General features: G+C 39.6%; 1 protein-coding gene and 1 long non-coding RNA gene across 6 annotated transcripts in view; one reads left to right on the forward strand and one right to left on the reverse strand.

Moving 5' to 3' along the window:
* Nucleotides 1-21,715, forward strand: part of PPP2R2C (protein phosphatase 2 regulatory subunit Bgamma) — a 201,242-nt gene that overhangs the window by 50,595 nt on the left and 128,932 nt on the right. For 2 of the 5 annotated variants that reach the window (XM_061468650.1, XM_061468609.1), the window contains exon 1: nucleotides 8,113-8,664. The exons of 1 other annotated variant lie outside the window; for it this stretch is intronic. Coding sequence is in view for 1 of the 4 variants with exons in the window: in XM_061468609.1 (XP_061324593.1) it covers nucleotides 8,595-8,664 (70 nt within the window). In the remaining 3 variants the exon portion in view is untranslated. Of the gene's footprint in view, nucleotides 1-8,111; nucleotides 8,665-21,715 lie in introns of those variants that run through there. 2 more of the 5 variants (XM_061468637.1, XM_061468619.1) reach the window with 2 other exon arrangements.
* LOC133277096 (uncharacterized) lies at nucleotides 300-8,125 on the reverse strand. Its single transcript, XR_009746087.1, has 2 exons — nucleotides 7,997-8,125; nucleotides 300-1,050 (listed from the first exon to the last, which is right to left on the reverse strand). It is a non-coding gene; the product is annotated as an uncharacterized LOC133277096 (long non-coding RNA).

Here is a 21,715-nt window from a genome sequence, read left to right on the forward strand (position 1 = left end):
CTGAATTAATTAGACACATTGGTGGAAAGAAGGACTCGGGATGAATGTCCTGTCACATGTAATTTCTCTGCAGACTTATGAGCAGCATAGTCTTTTGGGCTAAGCTCCCTTCAAAGCTGTCATCTTTGTGTGATTGTGTAGAATGCAAAGACAATAATAAATGATCCTGTGTTGATTTTGTTTAATAGACTTGCCATGTGCAGGAATTGTTCCCTCATTATCATTTCCTGAAATATTTTGAGTTCTGAATTAGCAAAGCGTTAGAAAGAGCTCCTAATATGAAAGCAAATACAATCTGCTAATTTGATTTGATTTTTAATTACTTGCTTAAGTCTCAAGAATGTTTTAGAGGTGTTACAACTTGTCATGGTTTAAACTGAACCCAGGACACAAATTCTTAGGCAGCTTCTAATATTTTATAACAGGTCATAGAGTTTAAAAGAATTTCCTCTGTTTCCTCTCTTGAGCTTGGGCAGAAAGTTTGTTTCCTTGTACCTGCTTTGCCATCTTTCCTCTTGATTTCCTTTATTTTCCTTTTGAAATTCTTCAAGCTCCATGTTTCTAGGATTTCTGTGTCTTATCAGCTTAATCCTTTCACAATGATGGTGTTTGGAAGCTGTTCTAGAAAGTGCTTTCCTTTTCCAGTGTCTTGACCACACAAGTGCCTCAACAGGATACTGCTTAAATGTGTGTTTTTGTCCATTGCTGTGCAGGGGGGGATGTATGTGACCCTTAGAATTGGTTTGACTGTTGTTCTCATGGGATTCCTTCCCTCTTTTCCTAATTCCTTTCTTGCACAAATATGCACACAACCATGTTTTCAAAGTCTCAGTGAGATCTATCATGGCCTGTATCCCTGCTCTGAATTGTGTTTTGTTTTCAGGCCACTTTCTAATCTGTGTTTTCTAGCCTCATTTCTTTGGATTTTCCAGCATCTCCAAGTGACATTTTTGTATTTCACACCATGTGCTTATTTGCAGATTCTCTGTTAGTCTCTTTTCAGGCATTCTTGTCACAGCAGGCTTCATGTCCCACTCCAGAGCCTGACTTCTATGAAGATATTTGGAATGTGGGTCATCTTGTCTTAGGGTATGAAGTTAGTTTTGTCATTGCTACCTTGCCTGGCTGTGGAGTGATAGGTCTTGTCTGGAAACCATTTCTGACAGTGTGCTGGGTGAAGTGCCAGGAGGCAACGCAGCTCAGCTCCTGAGGCTTCACTGTTGTGACAGCGCCCATCAGCAGCCTCTAGCACTGTGTGCTCTGGTGCCTGTGATCTGTTCATCGTGAACAGCCACTAAAACATCTTCCCTTCATGATTTCCAGCCCTTTCAAAAAGGTTTTTAGCTCTCCTTTTTAGGACCTGTTGCTGCTTTCCAGGTTCATAGTTTTTCAGTAGTGTGGATAGATTTCCTACGTTTTGTGTTCATAAAAGGATGCAGTAACAATGTTAGTGTGAATAAACTGCATGCATCACAATTTTATATTCTTGTCTGTAGAGTATACACTTGAAAAGTTTTTTTCCCCTACACAACAGTAGAACATGTGGTGAGTTGCTCTCCCTAATTGTTCTCAGTAATTCAGAGAGGATGCTACCATGGCTATCACTTTAGAGAGAAAGTGTCCTACAAGCACCATACAGTGGTAACAAGGTACGTGCTACCTCATATACTAGGTGTGACGCAGCATGCAAATGATGCTGGGATACTTACAGTTAATCCACATCGATATAAAGAGTTAATTCACATCTGTATAAAGTATTTATAAAATGAAACTGATGTAATGCAACGATACCCAACATAAACATCTTGTTTGAAATATACTTGCATTTAATATTTCAATATGAGAAACTTGGGAGCAGAGTAATCTCAGGTGAAAGTAAAGGCTAAGTTGGAAGCAGTCCCCAGCCCTGCCTTCTTCCTCAAGCTCCAGGTTTTTCTGTAGGCTAAAAATAAGTCATTTCTTCTGGGGAGGTGTTACTTTTAAGTTTAACAGAGCAAAATGTAGTGTGTTGAAGAAACTTCCCTTTCGTAAATGATAGAGGATTTTCAAATAGTGATAGCAGCCATTAGTTTGTTTAAAAAATTGTTGGGCTATATCATAATTTTTAATATTAAATATTAAATTTCCTCTACAGTAACTCAAGAGAGTTAGTGAAATAGAAATTAAATGCTATCAATATAAAGATTGTAAATAATTTTGAGGTGTTACCGTAAGACAAAATTGCTAACTTTTTACTTGATAGCAGTGATTGATATTTTTTATTACTTTTTATATTAACTTTTGGCAGTATCTATTTGTTTTTGTTTTGCTGTCAAAGTATCAAAAATGGAATTACGTTGTAGTACTGTATTGTATGTTATATTTTGCTATTAGACAAATATAAAGAGCGCTATTCAGAAAAGTATGGGAATTTTAATTTTTAAGACAAACTCTGATAAGAGTCATTTATGATACATTCGTTGCTATCACAGAGCTATTAGATTACTTCCTTTGCTAGTAGGCATCCTGTAATGAGATGTACTTGAATGTCTTCAAAAAGGCACTGGTGGAAAGACATTTGTACCGTTGCTACTTTAATCATATATGGGGCCACTTCTCTCCAAGGTATACAGCTCCTGCTGAGGTCTCTGCCACCACAGCTGGGCTGTATCCAAGATCTAACTTGTTTAAAGGTGGCTTGGGTATTCCTGCTTCAATTTGCAATGTAGATCTAGTCTCAAATCTAAGGGAGGGTATGATCCAGAGTGAATGTTCATTCTGGATAGAATTACTAGGGGAGGACTAGAAAGCAGAGGAACCAGTTTTAAAGTAGCTTTCTCAAAGAGTGAGAAGCAAAACTACTCAAAACCAAGGGAGTGGATTTGCTGTCTTTTTCCTGGCTGAGTTCTGAGTCCTTTCTATGCCATTCTGACTATGGTTGGATTGAAGGATAAGGGAGTAGCTTATCACATTATAATTCCTTGCTGCTTTATCTTTTTAAATGAAAGGCAGCCAGTGAGCTTCAGTATTTCTGAACAGGAAAGACTGTACCATTTAATCTTACTGTCCTGGACATTAAGAATGAATAAATAAACAGTAAAGCTAATTTGCTGGTGGCCTAACAGGAGAAGTCAGTAGCTACGTGTTTTACATCTCTGTACATAAACTAGATATCCATAAAGGGAGAGAATATCTGGCTCATAAATATTCTCTTTTGGTGAGCAAATACAATTGCAATGAAGTATAACCTTAAAAGGGTTAGCTAAATATTTTGTTGTATTTGTCCTGTAGCCAGCTAATTTCCTGTGTTATTGTATTTCAAGATGAGAAAGTTTGTACTGGTTAGTTGGCAGATGTTAGGATATGGTTAGAAGCAAATTCTGTCAAAGCACTTAAAAACCTCCGCTGAATTTGCAAACAATAAATTAAGGTCATGTTCCAAGATAGTCTGCTTTTGGACCAATTTGTGTAACTTCCAAGGACTGTTTCTCTTTGTTTTACCATCAGTGTTTTAAATCTCTTGTTCTTCAGAAATAATTCAAGTTCTGTGCTAATTCCAAATTCAGTTCCATTTCATTTAAAGCCATTGTGTTTTATGAAATAAAGTACAGAATGATTTGTATATGAAAAGTTTTGTTAGACAAAAACAGAAGTGTTCAACCACTGTTTCTTTCAATTGCAGTTCAAGCTTAATTGTTCTTATTCAGATAAAGTGATGAATTTGGGGGTAGTAAAATGGAGGCTGGGAGTGCCTGACAATGCTCTATTTCAGACGCTGAGTGTAAATTATTAAAGGCTGTGCTCCAAGTATCTGACACAGCTAAATAGAAGCTCTTAGGGAGAACGTGTTTAAGAGAAGAACAAAAAGATTCTGCAGGAGCAAAGCAGGATGGCTGTGTGTTCAACAGGCGTTTGTAAACAGGGCCACGCAGGAACTCTCGGGACCAGCTGCCTTCCCAACACCTAATTCCTCCTGCTGTCATGCTGCAGAGCTTCCTGGTGGAAATGCAGTGAACAAACATGATCAACAGTGTTCAGCCAAAATTTGTTCTCACGGTCTTCAATTCCTTGCCACTGTTAGGCTACACTGTTACTAAATCGTACATTCTCAGTTCCAATTGTATCTTTGCTAGTTTTGATTTCTTCCTAAGGGCACTGGCTGCCTCCTGCCTCAGTTTCTGGCTCCTTTTTTTTTTTTCTCTACCTTCTCCTTTCTCCAGTCCTTCTCCCCAGAACTCTGACAAGGTGCAATACAAGTTTTTTCCTCTCCTCAAGTTATTTTATCGCCCTATCCTATCAGGTTTTTCTCCTCTTGGCACAGGTTCAGTTTTTGTTGTCTTCCTTTTAATTCTTCTATTTTCTTACAGACACCCACATTATTTCTGGCATCTGTGTCATGCCTGCGCTTGTCATTTCCTTTCCTCCTTGTCATTTCCTTTCCTCCTTACCTCTCACTCTCCACTGACATTTTCACTGAACATCTTACTGTTTAAAATGCATCTTAATGTGCTGAGTCTTTTTCCATCTATGAGGAGGAGGCAAAAAAAAAAGAAAAGGCTCTTGACCTGCTAGTCAGGCTTCCTTCTTTTACCTTTAAGCTCTCTCTATTCTTGTTATGTAGTTACTATTCAACCTCTTGAATACAGTTTTTGTCTGTAGCTGCCTTCCACAAAATCTCAAATGACCTTCTTTTGAAGAATGCTCAAAACCAGGACCCCATCCTCATTACTGACTCACTGTTTACTTAAATGTCTCTGATGATGTGTATGTAGCTCTTCTGTTTTATAGTTTGCTTGTAAATTCTTTAGGATAGGGTGCTCTTATTTCTGTGTTTGCACAGTATTCTGCTCAATTAGAGGCTTGTTTTATGAGTAGGACTGTGAGCTACTGTGGAAGCATGAATACCTAATAGTGTTTTTGATCAAAGATTCATTCCCCCCCCCCGGGTATTTGACCAGATCAAGTGATGTAGGTTATTGGTGGGATTGATAATAAGTACCATTTAAAATGGCGCAGCTAAAGTTACCCACAGACATTGTCTCACAAGTTTGCATTGTGCTACAGAAGTAAAGCAGAATTTTGCTAATGTTTCTCATGTGAACTGACCTACTTCAGGCACTGGAGCACTAATATTTGCCACACAGTAAGAATTTGGCTCATAATCTTGGGAAAGCATTTGCATGCACATAGGGAATGTTGCCTAGTGTTTTTGTTAAAGGCTTCATCCTCATTCTGTTCCTCCTTTTGAGAATTTCTTTTAACTTAAAAGCGGAAAAAACAAGGTAAGCATGGTCTGACCCACATGTGATACCTAAGGAAGTTGTTTATGAACAACTTGAGACCTTGAAATCCACCACGGGGTATTGAGGGAGCTGGTAGGAATCCTCATCAGGCCACTTTCAATCATTTATCAGCAGTCCTGGCTAACCAGGTAGATCGCAGTTGACTGGAGGTTAGCAAATGTGATGCCCATCTATGAGAAGGGCCAGAAGGAGGATCCAGAGAACTACAGGCCCGTCAGCCTGACCCTGATGCTGTGTAACATTATGGAGCAGATTGTCTGGAGTGCCATCAAGCAGCATGTACAGGGCAACCAGGTGATCAGGCCCAGCCAGTGTCAGTTTATGAAAGGCAGGTCCTGCTTGACTGACCTCATCTCCTATGACAAGGTGACCCGCTCTGTGGATGAGGGAAAGGCTGTGGATGTTGTCTACCTAAACTTTAGTAAAGCCTTTGACACAGTTTCCCATAGTGTTCTCCTGGAGAAACTGGCTGCTCATAGCTTGGATGGGTGTAGTTTGCTGGGTAAAAACCTGGCTGGATGGGTGAGCCCAAAGAGTTGTGAATGGAGTTAAATCCAGTTGGTGGCTGATCACAAGTGGTATTCCCCAGGGCTTGGTATTGGGGCCAGTTCTGTTTAAGATAGTTATCAATGATCTGGATAAGGGGATTGAGTGCACCCTCAGTGAGTCTGCAGATGACACCAAGTTGGGTGAGAGCATTGATCTTCTTAAGGGCAGGAAGGGTCTGCAGAGGGAATCTAGACAGGCTGGCTCAGTGGGATGAGGCCAGTTGTATGAGGTTCAACAAAGTGAAGTTCCAGGTCTTGCACTTGGGCCACAACAACCCCATGCAATGCTCCAGGCTTGGGGCAGAGTGGCTGGAAAGCTGCTCGGTGAAAAAGGGCCTGGAGATGCTGATCGACAGAACTGAACATGAGCAGCTTTGTCCCAGGCAGCCAAGAAGACCAAGTGCTTGCTGGCCTGTATCAGCAATAGCATGGCTAGCAGGGCTAGGGCAGTGATCATCTCCCTGTACTGGGCACTGGTGAGGCTGCACCTCGAATCCTGTGTTCAGACAGACAGACACTGAGGTGCTGCAGTGGGTCCAGAGAGGGGCAATGAAGCTGGTGAAGGGTCTAGAGAATAAGCCTTATGTGGAACAGGTGAGGGAACTGGGTTTGTTAAGCCTGGAGAAAAGGAGGCTCAGGGAAGACCCTACTGCTCTGTACAACTACCTAAAAGGAGGTTGTAGTGAGGTGGAGGTTGGTCTCTTCTGCCAAGTAACGAGCAATAGGACAATAAGCAATGGCCTCAAGTTGCTCCAAGAGAGATTTAGACTGGATATTAGGAAAACATGGGCAAAGGCAGCAAATGACTGAAGGGGACAGAGCAGGCACTGTAGGGCTGCCAGTGCTACCACAATGTTAACTGATGCTCTCAATGCGGAAGTAACATTTCTAGTGTTGTCACCTACAAAAATCATGTGTAAATAAAATTTGTTCTATTCTGGTGCAAGTACTGAATAACTTATTTTACTTTCCCACCTTTTCAGATGTGAAGATTTTATGATATTTACTTGTCAGGTTGAAGATGGTTCTGATTTACTTTGTTTTATCCATGAGAAAGGCAAGAAGGTCATTCCACTGCTGTTCTTCTTTCTTTTCCAAATTAGATGTTTATCCCTGGGCAGGTTTTTACATTGAAAAAAGTATAGAGATAAGTCACATGCCCCTTTTATAGTAACAGCAATGTATTTGAATTTACCTTCACGAACCATATGTCGTAGCTTCATTATAAAGAAAGACAAAATACCTCATGCAGGATTACACAAAATGCTGTAGTAATGCTGACAACTGAATTGTATTTTTGTGTTCAGTTCCAGGGCCTAAGCCACAGGACTGTACTCTCTCCCCTAAATTGGATTGGTGATGGTATGCTCCCTTTTCATGATGTAGTGGAGGTTTCAGTCCACAGTCATTTGTTTTCTATTCAAATTTCTAAACTTCAGTGGTGCTTACACCTTTTCAGAGTATGTGCCTTCTGCATCAAATGGTTCATGGTGTCATGAACAGATACTGAAAGCTTAAAGGAACTGCTTCTCTGTTCAGTTGAAAGAATTTTGCTGTAATATAACCTGTAATAGCCATTAACCTCTTGGACTAAAGAACTAGCTTTATTTTATAATGCAAGTAGGCAATTTTCTTCTTTTACTCGTTTTCCTATTTCTGAGTAGACAGATTTCAACACTACTTTTCCAAGGTGAAGGGACAATGCAGTGAATGAAAGTAGCAGGTCTAAGAAAGCCCCATGACCTGCAGACATTCCCTTTGTCCAGCTTTCCTTTCCTGTACGGGGAAGCCACAGAGATTATTTTCCTGGCTGTTATCTTTTTCATACTTTGTAATTTGTCTTTTATTTACAAAAGTGGAAAAGAAGGAAAGGTAAATAATATTTATTTTATCTCACTTTTCTGAGTGGTTGCCCTCCCTCTAATGATTCCATTTGCATAGGCAGATATTTGGCAATTTCAGTCATATTTACACAGGCTGACATTGAACGACTGTTGCTTTTGCTGCATATGACAGTATCGACTAGCACAGAATTGTGGCGGCACGCTAGTGTGCGGTCCATGTCAATGCAAACCCGTTTAAAGCAGCTTGAAGTTTTTTCTCCCTCATCCCCTCCCTTAATTTCTTCATCGCCCATCTTCCCGGCAGAACAGCTAAAATAATTACCTGCAGTCTCATTTTTCACTTTCCTACATGCAGACCTTGTGCGGTTGGGCAGTGAGCGGCTGACGGGGAGGGGCCTGCTCTGATGCAGCACAGGCAGATGACAGCGGTAGCAGCAACAGCAATCAGAGCCCTTCTCCGGGCGGGTTTTGCTGCAGTACGCTGATTGCCACTTTACAGCATCCAGCAAGATCCCCAGCAGCAGGCACTTGGAGGAGACTCTGCGTGGGCACTTGTTTAAGGAGTACCTGACTAAACAATTGGGTTATTCTTTAACTCTCGGAGAAGTGCCTGTATTCCCTTCACGCAAGCTCCCTACTGGCTTTCTGCATTCATAATTTATCGGAGCTGTTTCTCCCTCCGATTTTTTCCCATTACTTTTTTCTTTTCCTCCCCCCATCCGTTTTTTTTTTTCTTTCCCGATCGTTATTCACCCTCCCAAATCTGTGCTGCATCTCTAGCGCTCATTATGCTGTGCTCAGTAGCCCAGTGTGTTCTCCGCCTCTGCTAGGCAGTGGCAGCATGGATGGTGCTCTTGTGACGACCTCTGCTGATGCTATCAGTCCACTGCGGATAGGCATGCTGAGTAATCCTGCTGTAAATGGGCGAGGACACGGACACACGAAAAATTAACCACAGCTTTCTTCGAGACCACAACTATGTGACTGAAGGTAACATAAATACTGTCATTATTCTCTTCTTGCATTGCATTTTCTATGCCAGGAATGCACTGTCATATTTGGAGATGTAGGCTGTTCCTTCTTTTTCTTCCTTTTTCTTTAAACAGGGAGACTTTCAAGGCGTTAACTATGTGATGTAGCAACAGAATCTGTTTGAATTTGCTAAATCCAGAAGACATTCTGCCATGCTATGGCAGTATATGAAACTATATGGGCTGAAGGTGGTCTTGCATTGTGCTGAGTTTCTGCTAGTGAGGTGTGCAGCATCTGACATTGAATGCACAGTTTAGCTGCAGTGTAGAAGATTGGAAGCAGTTTATTACTTACAGAAAAGATGAAAGATTTGAGAGCCGTAAAGTAAGAGAAATAATCTGTGAAGTTAACTGTTTGCTGGTGTAATAAAGGTTATGCATCTCATTTTTGTAATTATAGCCTGAGCATTACAGACATTACTGAGTTGATTGTTCCCTAGAGAGCAGTATACATTTAGAAGGGACATGTAAGCATAATTTTTGAAATCCTGCTGCCTTCTTTCCACCCTCTGTGTATGTGCAAGGTACATGAGAAAAGAAAAGGTACCTTCATTTTAAATAATTCAATGGCTGGTAGCTTATTACATAAAAAGGAATTTTCCTGCAGGTGACACACATTAAATGCTTAGAGAATTTACCTTGTGACCAGTGAAATGGTTGGGTCAGGTACTGATCCATATTTCTTTTCCAGAAAGTTGGTTTAAGACTAGGCCGTTTGAAGATTGATTGATTGAACAGGAGAAATATATTTGTAGGTGCTTGACTTTGAATATATGTTTGTGTGTTCAGAGTTTTAACAGCACTTTCCAGCAGCAGAAGTGGTACTTTGGTGTAGGCTTATATAATATGAACACACTTAACATCAGGGTCAACCAATACTACTTGAGACTCAGTCTGCAGATTCTGTTGTGATTTGATCAATGCTCAGTCACTTAATACTCCCATGCTGCATCCTGAAATGCTATCAACTGATGCTCTCTTGGCTATTGATGATTGGCATTTTTTTAGGACGTAGGAAAGGGCAGGATGATTTTGCCATCCTGGGAACACAAAGCAGATTCTTCAGAAGAAGGATGCAAAATGCCGTGTACTGTCACTCTCACCAGTGGCTGGTATAACTGTTTGCTGATCTTGCCTCTAGGACATTCTTTGCATTCTGGTTCATGTTTTGGTTCATTTTTCAATTTGCTTTGATTTTTTGCTTAATGCCTGAATGATGATTTATGTTTTGAGGTGTCATAACATTTGAAGAAACTTTGTCTTAAAAATGTAGAAATTTATGCTTTAGATCCTGCAAAGAGCACAGTATAATTACTGCAGTGTACTTGCTACATGTTGAGATACAGATACATATTTAATGGACATGAGCAGCTGTGTTAAAATTTGGACTTTCAAGTCTGTCAGTTTTGTAACATGAGGAAAATAATCCCTTGTGGATTCTGCAAATTAATATTCTCTTCTTCCATATATTAGGGGTGTTTGCAAAATTATATGGGAGTTTTTAGTATATTTGGGAATGCTGCTGACGCAAGTGTTAGGTTTTTCTCCAGTTTTGTCTTGATATTTGGATCAGCAGGACTGGATGTTCTTCTGTGGTTGCACATGGACAGCTTGTCTGAAATGGGTTAAAATAAACCTGAAGTATCAATGTTGGCCTGTTTTGTATTTTCCCTGGTATCAGAAGTCATTGTGAAATGTGTTGGCATCTGATGTTGAGGTAGATGAAGTATGGGAAACCTTCAGTAGCAAAGTGTTAGCTTTTCAGCTCCAACTAGTGTAATGTTTCTTGGGAATGCTTAGTTGGTCAGCTGTAATGGAACTTCACATCTGTTATATCTGACATTGCCACACCTTTGAAAAGATCATGAAAATCAAGAGGGAATGGATTATCTGTGAAATTTTTCCAGGGACACCTTCAGCTCAAAGAGCACCATCAGAATTTTTTATTTCTCATTGGTATCCTTGGTTTAAAATGCATAATGAACAGATAAGTTAAACCAGTGCTTAAAATGTGCTTTGTATGTTCTGGTTTGTTCTTCTTTGTTTGCTAATTTTGTTTAAAGATTGGCTCCATGAAACAATCTTTAACACTCCTCATTTTCAAGGCCTGAAGTCCTTTCACAGTCCTTGCATTTGTTTCTGTGATATATTAGTGCAGGGTGTGTAGTAGTAACATACATACAGAAATGCAGTTGAAGGTAGTAGTGCATTGCTTTGTTATATTGGAAAATCATTTGGGCCAAACCCAAAGACTTTCTTTTGGGGTCTTTGGCTTTTATAATCCACTATTTAAAACAAAGAAATACAAATTTATATTGTATCCAGTATATTAGAGAAGTTACTGGTTTGTTGTTGTCTGTGAATAACTATGAATCTGTGTTTAAAAATCTTGGTAAGGGGTGTCCTCTGTCCTCGCTGCTCCATACAGCAGACTAAATTCATTTACAAAAGGAGGTATTTCTGACCGTTATGTGCATTTTCTTCCTCTGTATTCCCTGAGGAAAGTAAAGCCAGCAATAATCAAGAAGATGAGGGTTAACTAGAACATTGCTTCAGTTCTCTTCCTCTTTTACTTCTTTAGTGATTTAAAACCAATAAACAACCAGGTGACATATGAATTCACAGGAAAACTGTGAGCCAAATCTGATTTGCTCTGCTCTCTCTAGTGGGCTGTGTTCCTAATGAAACTGCTTGCTCAAGCAAAGTCAAATTTCATCTCTTCGATAGGTCACTATTTTGTAACACTGGGGTTATCTGTATCAAACATAGCTTTAGCTTGACTATGAAAAATTGAATTATTTTTTAAATCTCAAAAGTTCCTTGATTTGATGGTTGATGTTCTACTGTTGATGTTATACTGTTTCTGGTAATAGGCATTACAGAAACACATGACAACAGTGACTATCTGGACTTGTTTCTCCTGTTGCATATGTGTATCTGCAGTAAAACCAACGAACTTGAAACACGCGAGACTAGCATAATTTTGTCACTGTAAATCTTCAAATTATGTTAGAGTTGCACAATAGAAAAGACAATTTAATTCCAGCAGCAGTATACAGTAAGTTCTTTAATGATCACTTTCAGAAGTGTTTTTGGAAGGAAACCTCTTTAATTGGAGCTGTTTGTGCAGGGAAAGCAGACAAGGCCTGATGAGACTTGTAAAGGAAGAATGGAGAAAAAACCTGACGCCTAGAAAATGTGACCTGTGAAGAAAAGGTTGAATTTTTTTATGTGAAGGTGATGGAAGACTGGGATATATTGCCTAGGGAGTTTGTGTAGTTCCTATCACTGAGGTTTTTAAAAGCAGGTGACAGAGATGTCTGTAAGAAATGACATGAGGATAGCTGAGCCTCCCGTGGGGCAGAGGGATGGGCGAGATGACCTCTGAGATGTGTTCAGGCTTGTGGTTCATTGCTGAGCTGCGTTTTATCTTTATTGCCTTTTCCACCCGGCTCCGGGAACCAGCTGCCCAGGAGGTGCTGGGTCAGTAAAATGTATTATTTCCACAACACCTTTAAGAAGAACTGAGAAGAGAGGAGAAGCACAGTGTAACATGGGAAAGAAGATGGGCTGGACGGAGAAACATGAGCCTTCATTACTTACAGGCGAAGTGTGTTAAGGGAGGTGGCAAGATTGCAGTGAGTTGGGGAAGGGATAAAGGAGGGAAAGGGCTCGTGTGCTTTTGGGGACAGAGAATCTCCTTCAGTCTGAGAATTCTCTTGACATTATTAGTGGTTAAACTGACAGGGCCACTGATGTGCTTTGCTGTCTTGGGACTTCAGGATCAGACACGCAGGGTCTGATACACAACTGTGAGTTGTGTGGTCTGATTGCTGTATTGCTGGAAGGGGCAAAAAGCTATAGGAAACAGTGCTGCTCCTTTGATCAACTGCACTGTAATTCGTTACTCTGCAATTTATACATGTAATGATTGACAGAGAAATAATGAATAAAATTCACTGTTCTCGCCAAACTGCATTAAGGGATGTGATTCACCTCCATGATCCCAAATTTATCAGAAAAATGCTTTTCTGGTGGTGAAGGCATTTGGAAGATTGCAAACAGGCCTAGTGTATTGATTCACCCCTGCCTTTTTATGGATTATCTCTATTTTGGGAAAAAATAGGAAGTTGCTTATGCTTTCAGTTTCTAGAGAGAGGTAGGTTCATTCCTTTGATCTATGCCTGGAAATTCAAGTGAAACCAGTGAAGTTGCTCAGGTGCAGTAGGACAGAAGCTGACCTTCACTATCTAGTCATTAATATGGCCAAATGGTGCAGATTGGTTCCATATGGCTTAATTTCTATTAAAAAGTTAATCATGTTAATGGTGTATTAACCTCCTTAAATGTGATATTTGGAGAATGAGAATTACCAGTGTAGTGTAAAACATATTGAATCATAACCATGTGAAGCATCTATTAGAGAGGATGAAAAAAGACTTTTTTTTTTTCCTTTACAGGAAAATCCTCTGCAGATAATGAGAAAAGATTTAGGGAGCTTTTCCCCCTTAACTAAAGAAATTAGTAACTCTGGTCTGTATTAATCAAAGTTAAGGGAAATCATCCGATGTTTTCATCCGGCAAGAAGAAATCTGTTTATGAACTGTTCTTTCATAAACATCTCAAATGTAATTTGAAGAAGAGCTGACTACCTGAGAGTATTGGGTGAATATAGTGAACAGATACTGCTCTGCTGGCTCAGGCTCACCATCAGTCCAGTCTGTTCACTTATTTCTGAGGAGCTTATTAAGTAGAGTGCAAGAAGTAACTCTTCCTCTCTTAACCTCCAGCAATTTATGTTGTGAATACTGATGAATTTTGTCTTTTTACAAAACTCACTTAGAAACAGTTTTGGAATGAGCATAGAAATTATTGCTCATTGCTGTTCTATGCACATGTGTTACTTAGCTTTTTTTCTTTGAGTATGAACAGAGGTAAACCTTGTTAAAGCATAACTTTGCCCCTTGTTAAACAGGATATAGTTATGTCCTTTTGTGCATGGATTTGGTTCTCCTTTCATTCACAGTGCTATTCAGATAAATGTTGTGGGTAGCCTTGAAGATTTGGATTAATAAGGTTTATTCCCTCCAGCTGACGGTGCTGGCTTTGTAATCTTTATTCATGCAGCTTAGTTGGTAGAAGCCACAGAAGCAGGGCGAGAGCAGAGCTGTTGTGCTGGCTCACACTGAGGCCTGAAGTGTTTGCTCACCCACTCAAACCTGCTGCTGGATGGGTGGTTCAGCATGTAGGAAAATGAGACTGGTACTACCTGAAGCTTGGGTCTGCATGGCACAGGCATTTAAGGCAGCGTCCAGTGTGGACAACATGGGGCAATAATTCACTCAGGCAAACCTGGAAAATATAGGTTTAGCAAACTGAATTACACTGTCAGCAACACTTGTCACTGTGCGGTACCAGCTACACATTCAAAGTACTCCATATATTCAATTTCCATACTACCCGTGTTAGGTACTCATAATATCATCATCTCTATTTTACTTGCCAAAAGTGCCTTATGAAGAAATCATAATCAGGAATAGGATTAGGATAGTTGACCCTAGACTGCGATTTTGGAGTTAATTTGCAGCATTCCTGGAGGGCAGTGGCATGTTAGTGGTAATGTGTTACAGTCTCCTCAAAATACCTGCCTCTTCAAGGAAGGGTTTAGTTCATGGGCTGGCTGTTAGAACCTCTTAAGAGAGCACTTCAGGCTACTCTGAACTGCAGGACATGCTTAAAAGGCATGGAGTTAACTTGGTTTGGATCCCCATTTAATGTCATGCATCCACTTGACAATTATTCACCAGCGACACATGTACCCTGTGGAATGTTACCAAGTGTGACTAAACTGGGTGGCAATGTGTTCCCCATTTGCAAAGGCATGAATATCCAGTGCTGGTTTTGGTGGATTGCCCTCAGGGACCGATGGTAATTTTGTCTCTCTTTGCATAGATCATCAACAGATGATCTCCCACTCAGTAACTAAATAATAACTAGCTCTATATAGTTGCTGTGTAGTGTTATAGGTCCTGGAGAAATGAGTAAGACGTACTAACAAAAGAAAAGAACTGTCTAGAATATTAGCTGCATGATAAACCAGCTGAGCTACTTCCATGGCAGTGAGTACACAGAGCTGCGAAAGAATGTCATCGTATCAGTATGGGGCTTTTCTCAGCTGCCAGCAGTGTTGGGTGGCATAAAAAGACCAATTAGTTTCAGTGTTTAGCCTATATTCAGTTTATTCCTATGTATATTATTATATATAGATAAATATGGACTGGAAACATTATGAATAGAAATGTTTAGAGTATATTTATAACTACTGTCCAGAGGAGGGCCACAGAAATGATCAGAGGGATGGAGTGCCTCTCCTATGAGGAAAGGCTGAGAGAGTTGGGGTTAAGCCTAGAGAAAAGGCTTCAGGGAGACCTTATTGTGGCCCTTCAGTACTTAAAAGGGGCCTATAAGAAAGGTGTGGAGAGACTTCTTAGCAGGGCCTGTTGCGACAGGATGCAATCAATGATTTTAAACTAAAAGAGGGTGGAAAAATGCTGGCACAGGTTGTTCAGAGAGGTGGTAGATACGCCGTCAGTGGAGACATTCAAGGCCAGGTTGGATGTGGTTCTGGGTAATCCGATCTAGTGGAAGGTGTCCGTGCTCATTGTAGGGGGGTTGGACTAAATGTCCTTTGAAGATCCCTTCCAACCCCAACTATTCTATCATTCGATTTAGCTACATATAAAGCTTAACAAATGGAAGTTCGGGGGTCAACAGTGCAGTGTATGTGGAAGATAAAATGCAGGCACAAAATGTGATCTATGCAAATTGTCTCTCTGTGCCAGATTTCTGTCTAATTGAAGCTGACGATTCAAAAGCTTTGAATAATGTAAAGCTAAACACCACCACACAGGTAGAGTCAGTGTCCTTGTTCACTGTAGGAGCAATTTATTTAGTGTATGCATCATGGTGAAAAGCAAACTGTACCTTGCAATGTATTTCGTTTTCTATGTAGACCTCAGACATTCCAGCAATATATCATGTATTTAAATGGTGAGTTTAGAGAATAATATATGTGGTTCTTACATCAGTTTTAAAATGTGAAACACAATACAATAACACTGAATATTTTATAATAAAGAACTGAGTATCTTTTATTACAGCCATAAAAAGGAATCAATCATTGCTGCTTACATTGTTTTACTATATCATTACAAGTTTCAGCATCTTTGAGACTTTCCTTTCATAGTTTATATCATCCACTGTACTAAGGCTTTATGTAGAGGAGTATATGCTAAGAGAAGACAAGGTATTTGCTGGCTAATATAAGTGTAGTTCTTTGGTCAGGGCGAGGATGTTAGGGTAGGTAATTATCTCAGAAAAAGTAGAGGAAGTTATGGGTATTTTTGGTTTTTAAACAAGAAAGGGTTTTAAATGCACATCTAGGCATATTTAGGCACTTTCTTGATCAATTATTTCTGTAGTTCTTAGGTTAACACTAAACTTGCCTTTAGTAATGAATGTGGTACTGTGTTACTGGTTCTTTGTGAAAGTCTCATGGTTCTTTACCAAAAACAAAAACCCCACCTAGCAAAGCAGCCTTACAGATGGTAAGAGAGCTCCTTTTCTCAGGAATGTTTCCTTTCTGAAAAACTACTGTACCTGTTATTTTCATTGCTTGAATGCATATGACAGCAGTCTGTGTTTTGCCACTGCAAATATTGGTAATATAAATGTACATTAAGAGACTCAATTTCTAATAAAATCTTCCAGCAAAATGCGTCATGCAGTTCAGTGACTTTTGTGAATTATTAATATGTCAGGGGTCTGGGATCTGTGCTGTTAAATACAACGTATTTAACTGGGATCTATATTGTTAAATATAGCAGTGCTTTTTCTTTTGTATTTACTGATCGTAATACAATGGTATTTGTGTGCGTTTTACTTAGGAGCAGAGTACATAAGAAAGTAAAGGACTGAGAGTTGGTTTATTATCTTCCAGCTGCAGTTCAACTCAAGTCTGAATAGAACTTAATTAATTGTCACCTTAATTCTTCCTGTTAGTAGTGCTTTTGTTTGTTTATGCAACCCAGGCCTTGCAAGTAGTCGATGACTCTACAATATAGCACTATTTGCATAAATTCTGAGGTTAATGCTGCCCTGTGATAGCACTGCTTGCATTAAAGACAGCCATAACATGCTCTGCTTGTTGGGCCAGTTTCTAGTAAAAATAAAGATTATCAGAGTTCAGTGAAAAATAAATGACTGCTTATTTCCTTCTCTCTTTTTTAATGGATCCGTATTATTTCCCCTTAATCTAAGACATCAAATGAGTCTTTCAAAGACAGTGAAAATAGTTTTCAAGCAGTGAGGTGGTCAGTAAATTTCAATAATGTATTTCTGAACTTTTACACAGTCAGTGCAACCTCACCTTCTGTTAATGTTGAGAGGTTTCAATTGATGATATAACTTGGCACAAGGTCTGTATCAAGTCTTTCCAGCATTTTCAGATGTATAGTGTAAATCAGGCTCTGTCTGTCACTATTTCATAAATAATTTCTGATAGTGTCTTTATTTCTACGTTGTGATGAAAAAAAGATTCAACTAATAAATTCAGGACTAATAACTAATTAGCAGAATTCAACAAATAGGCCCAGTGAACTGGTAATCACAGGGCAAAATTGGCTGTGAGGGTAGCACACAAAACTCTCATTATGCTAGAAGGTAATTTTGACACCCTGCTTGTTTTGATATCTTTTCTTTCTGCATGCAGATCTGTGATACGGGAATCACCAGTACAAGATAAAGTCGGATGTGTATGCTGTAGTCTTCTTTTGAATGGGAGATTTAGGTCAAGTACACTCTCTTTAATCAGCAGTGAAGCTCAAAGCAGAATTCACATATGCAGTCTCTTTGAAACGGGCAGCTGTGAATTATTACACATCTTACAGGAATTCCTGGAATACCTGATGCCAAGAGTCAAGTTATGGTCATATGGGTGGTGGTACTCCTCACTGAGTGCAATGTGAATATGATTTTGTGCATGTTGTGTACAGTTATGCTTCTGTATAGGTTATAGTCACAGAAGTGTTGTGGATGGCTGCTGGTACGTGTTGTCTGGTGTGTCTGTATTCATTCCACTTATGCTTGGAATGTGAATCTAGAAGTATGAAACGGCTGTGCAGAAGTTTCAGCATTGGGAGATGGGACAGTAAGAGTTTGTATGTAGGGCAGTGTCTTTCTTTCAGGTCCTATATGATTCGCAGATTATTTTGGTCTGTGTATGTCAGTGTTTGCTCATCAGGGAAGTGAGAGCTGGTCTGTGACTGGAATGAAACTTTCCTTACACCATGGCATGAGAAGCAGTGTCCTTGCGTTTCTGATTTTCCCGTGTGGAGGTGATGAGCTGCATTTTTGATTACTTGGGCATGACTTTTGGCTTCGAGGGCCAAGTACGTACTTAATTGTTAGATTCAGTATTTCTGTGCTTCCACTTGCATTTCAGGAAAATAGCTCATACAGAGTAGAGGCCCTTTGTGGCACTATGTAAATGTTATAAAGGCTCTAGATTAGAAACAAGTAAGTTGCATCTCTTAGTAGTAATGATACTGAAAATCAACCAGTTATGTTAAAACTTGAAGATTTACTAGCTGCAAGAATTTACACAATGTCCAAGTGAAGAGTTTTAGTTGCTTAAACTTTGAACTGCCCTGCAGAAATCACTGCAGAATGTGACTTGTACAAACAGTTGTTTGTTGCATTGACCTTTCCTAGTTTTTTGGTTAGGTTGAAATACTGAGAATGTTTCTTTTACTTTTGCATACCTTCAAATCAATATCAAGGTATTTTAATTTGTGGTTTGGTTTGAAACCGCTTGTGGATGCTGTTATTAGCAGCAAACAGTCCATTCTCCAGAGGAGGTTGTAGCTTGGGCTGCCCAACCTTACTTCTCTGCTGCTGTGGGTAGCTGTCCCACTGTAGAGGTAGTAAAGGCAGAGGGGAGACCAGGGTGAAAGAAGCCCTAATGAGCCCAGCAACCTGAGTCCAGCTTCTGCTTAAAATGTCAGCAAACTTGGCCTGTTTCTAGACTTGTCCCTTGCTGACAGAGAAGGAAACACCACACCTGCCTACCCCGGAGAGTACAGCCTGTGGTGAGCAGTGCTGACTTCTGTCTGCCATCGGGGCCCCATTGCTGCACCATGCAAACTAATGTGCACCACTTAATCTGTGTTGTAGAGACATATAGTAGTGATGTTTACTGTAAAGCCTCTTCAAGACCAGTTGTCTATAAGGTTTTTGTAATATTTATGCATGGTAGAAGGCAAGGGAGAAATAGGAACTATAAGTATGTTGAAAAATGTTTGACAGTTATCCTGGATGTACCTGGGAAATGGTAGTAATAGTACTAATATTAGATCTGAAAGCAGAAAGCTTTGATGCTTCTGTGTTATAAATAATTACTAACAAAGAAGATTGCCAATGTGGAGAATTGTTTGCAGAGGGATTAATTCCTGATTGTTAAGTGTAAGTATATTTAGACAGAAAACGATTTTTGTTCCTGAAAGCCAAGAAGTTGCTGTAAATTGGAGGAATTAGTGGTTTTTAACTCCACATAGCAAACATCAGCCCAGCTACTACAGATGAGACTTGATAGATGTAGTTGTATTGAAGTTGGCACAGGATGCTATTCCTTTAATTTATATTTTAATGACTGAGTTCAGTCATTTTGGGTGGCATATTATTGTTAGCAATAGAATTTACAGTTTGCTATAAAAAATACCTAGTTTAGCAGTTTCTTATCCTGAATCATTGGAAATATTTCTAAGCTCATATTGTTCCTCTTGCTAAGTCACCTCTGATCCAGAAATCTCCGTTTGTTATATGTTCATGCATAAGAGCATATATGTTCATGCATAAGAGCATATACATTCATGGATCTTCATTGTCCAAGACAATAATGCATCCAGTAAATCCAGACACTTTTGAGATTTAATTTTAAGGCTAAATAGAAAATGTTATCTGAATTTTGCCAAGATTTAAAAAGCTTTTAACTTTAGAGCTACCATTAACCATTTTGTCTTGCTTTAAATCTGATTTCTTTAATGTATTCATCATCTACCCATTCTAAAATGTTTTATTCTGCAGCATGACAGAGTTAGAGTAACTTGGGAGAGCACACTAGTTCTGTAGTTTACATGCTTTGAAAGATCTGTATACAGGTTAATGGGGTCAGTATTTGAATTAACAGTTTGTTAACTGAGGATGCCTAAAATATATAGAATTGTAGAATAGCTTGGGTTGGAAGGGACCTTTAAAGGTCATCTAGTCTGATCCCCCTGAAATAAGCAGCGATATCTTCAACTAGATCAGGTTGGTCAGAGCCCTGTCCAGCCTGAACTTGAACATTTCTATGGATGGGGCATCTACCACCTCTCTGGGCAGCCTGTTCCAGTGTTTCAACACCTTCATTGTAAAAAATTACTTCCTAATATCTTGTCTAAATCCACCCTCTTTTAGTTTAAAACCATTACCCCTTGTCCTATCACAACAGGCCCTGATAAAAAGTCTCTCCACATCTTTCTTTATAGCCCCCCTTTATCTACTGGAAGGCTGCAATAAGGTCTTCCTGGAGCCTTCTCTTCTCCAGGCTGAACAACCCCAACTCTCTCATGTGTGAAGACGCATTGTTTTTTCTGTTCCTTGTTCTGTGCCTCACTGAGAAAACTTCTGCTGGAAAACAGGAAGATTTTCCTCTAATTGTTTTCATTCTGTTTTTCAAAACCTGCCTTTTCTGGTGGAATCATGGACAGAATTTATTGACAGAGTGCAATAGCAGCGCATAGCGCAGAAACAAGAGATGAGCCAAAGCACCTCTTCATCCTAATAGCTCTTAAAAGCAATAACCCAGCGGTTCCCTGAAGCTTTTATCCAATTCAGAATCCCCAGAGCTCCTCTTTCCAGCCGTGGGGGTACTGAGATCATATATGTGGATAACTGATTGTTCTGGAGCCATCTTGTTCCTGCAGTTCTATGAGTGAGTCTCAGTGAAGCCATGGTCTGGCCTCCCCTCTGTAGGTCCCTCTGTGTGAACAGAGCAGAAAATGATTTAGGAATTTCTATTAGCTTATGCTTCAGAGAGGAGAGACTTTCTGCATTGCAGGCAAACTAAATGCAGAAGCTAATATTAAACAGAAATGCTTTGGAAGTCCAGTAAATACATGGGTATAATAAGCATGTGGATTCTGTCTGTGTCCATTTGCTGCCCTTTTTCCCAGTGGTGGTGAGGATGCCAGCTTCTCAATTCACCCCTGAATCACTGATGCTGCTAGACCTCTGTGTGACAACATTGGACACACAACAATCACATTTTTTTACCCTTAATACTACTTTTAAAGATTAAGTCTTTAATGAAGTTACAAAAAATTAGGGTTAAATAATGAGCTCTGTGCTGCCATGGTTGGTCCTACTAGAGTCCTCACCTAATTTGAAGCTATGTAGTTCTGCCAGTGTCCTATATAATCCTTCCAGATTTCTTCTGTTACTGTTTCTAGTTGAACTTCATCATATTGGTGTTTCTGGAAAGTCTCAGTTTATCATCATAATTATGCATGCCTGTTGCATATATTTACCACAATATATGTGTTAGAAGACATGAGCTATAGTTTCGCTGTGTTTAATATGTTTTAACTCACAGATAGCTGGCATTTTGCAGAATCTGAATCTCAGATACAGTAGCACGTTGTTCTTGAAGAAGAGGAAGAAGGATATGCTGATCAGTTCTTATATTTCAAAATTTGGGCTGAATCTGAAATACGTCTTTTGTTGTATATGTCTGACGTGTGGTCAGGTCTGGAAATTATACAAAAGAGTATATATATTTTGGGACTAAATATTTCACAAGTGTAATTTACATTTTCCCCTCGTTCACACTGCCTTTTACCCAGGCAAAAGATACTTCCTTAAACCTAGTGGTCTGCCTTGAAGTTCCCTTTCATGTGCTTCTGGTATATGCC

Source organism: Pezoporus flaviventris, unplaced genomic scaffold, assembly GCF_033815535.1.
Source record: "Pezoporus flaviventris isolate CSIRO_AGI_PZ_B2104156 unplaced genomic scaffold, CSIRO_AGI_Pfla_v1 ptg000002l, whole genome shotgun sequence".
Lineage (NCBI taxonomy): Eukaryota > Metazoa > Chordata > Aves > Psittaciformes > Psittacidae > Pezoporus > Pezoporus flaviventris.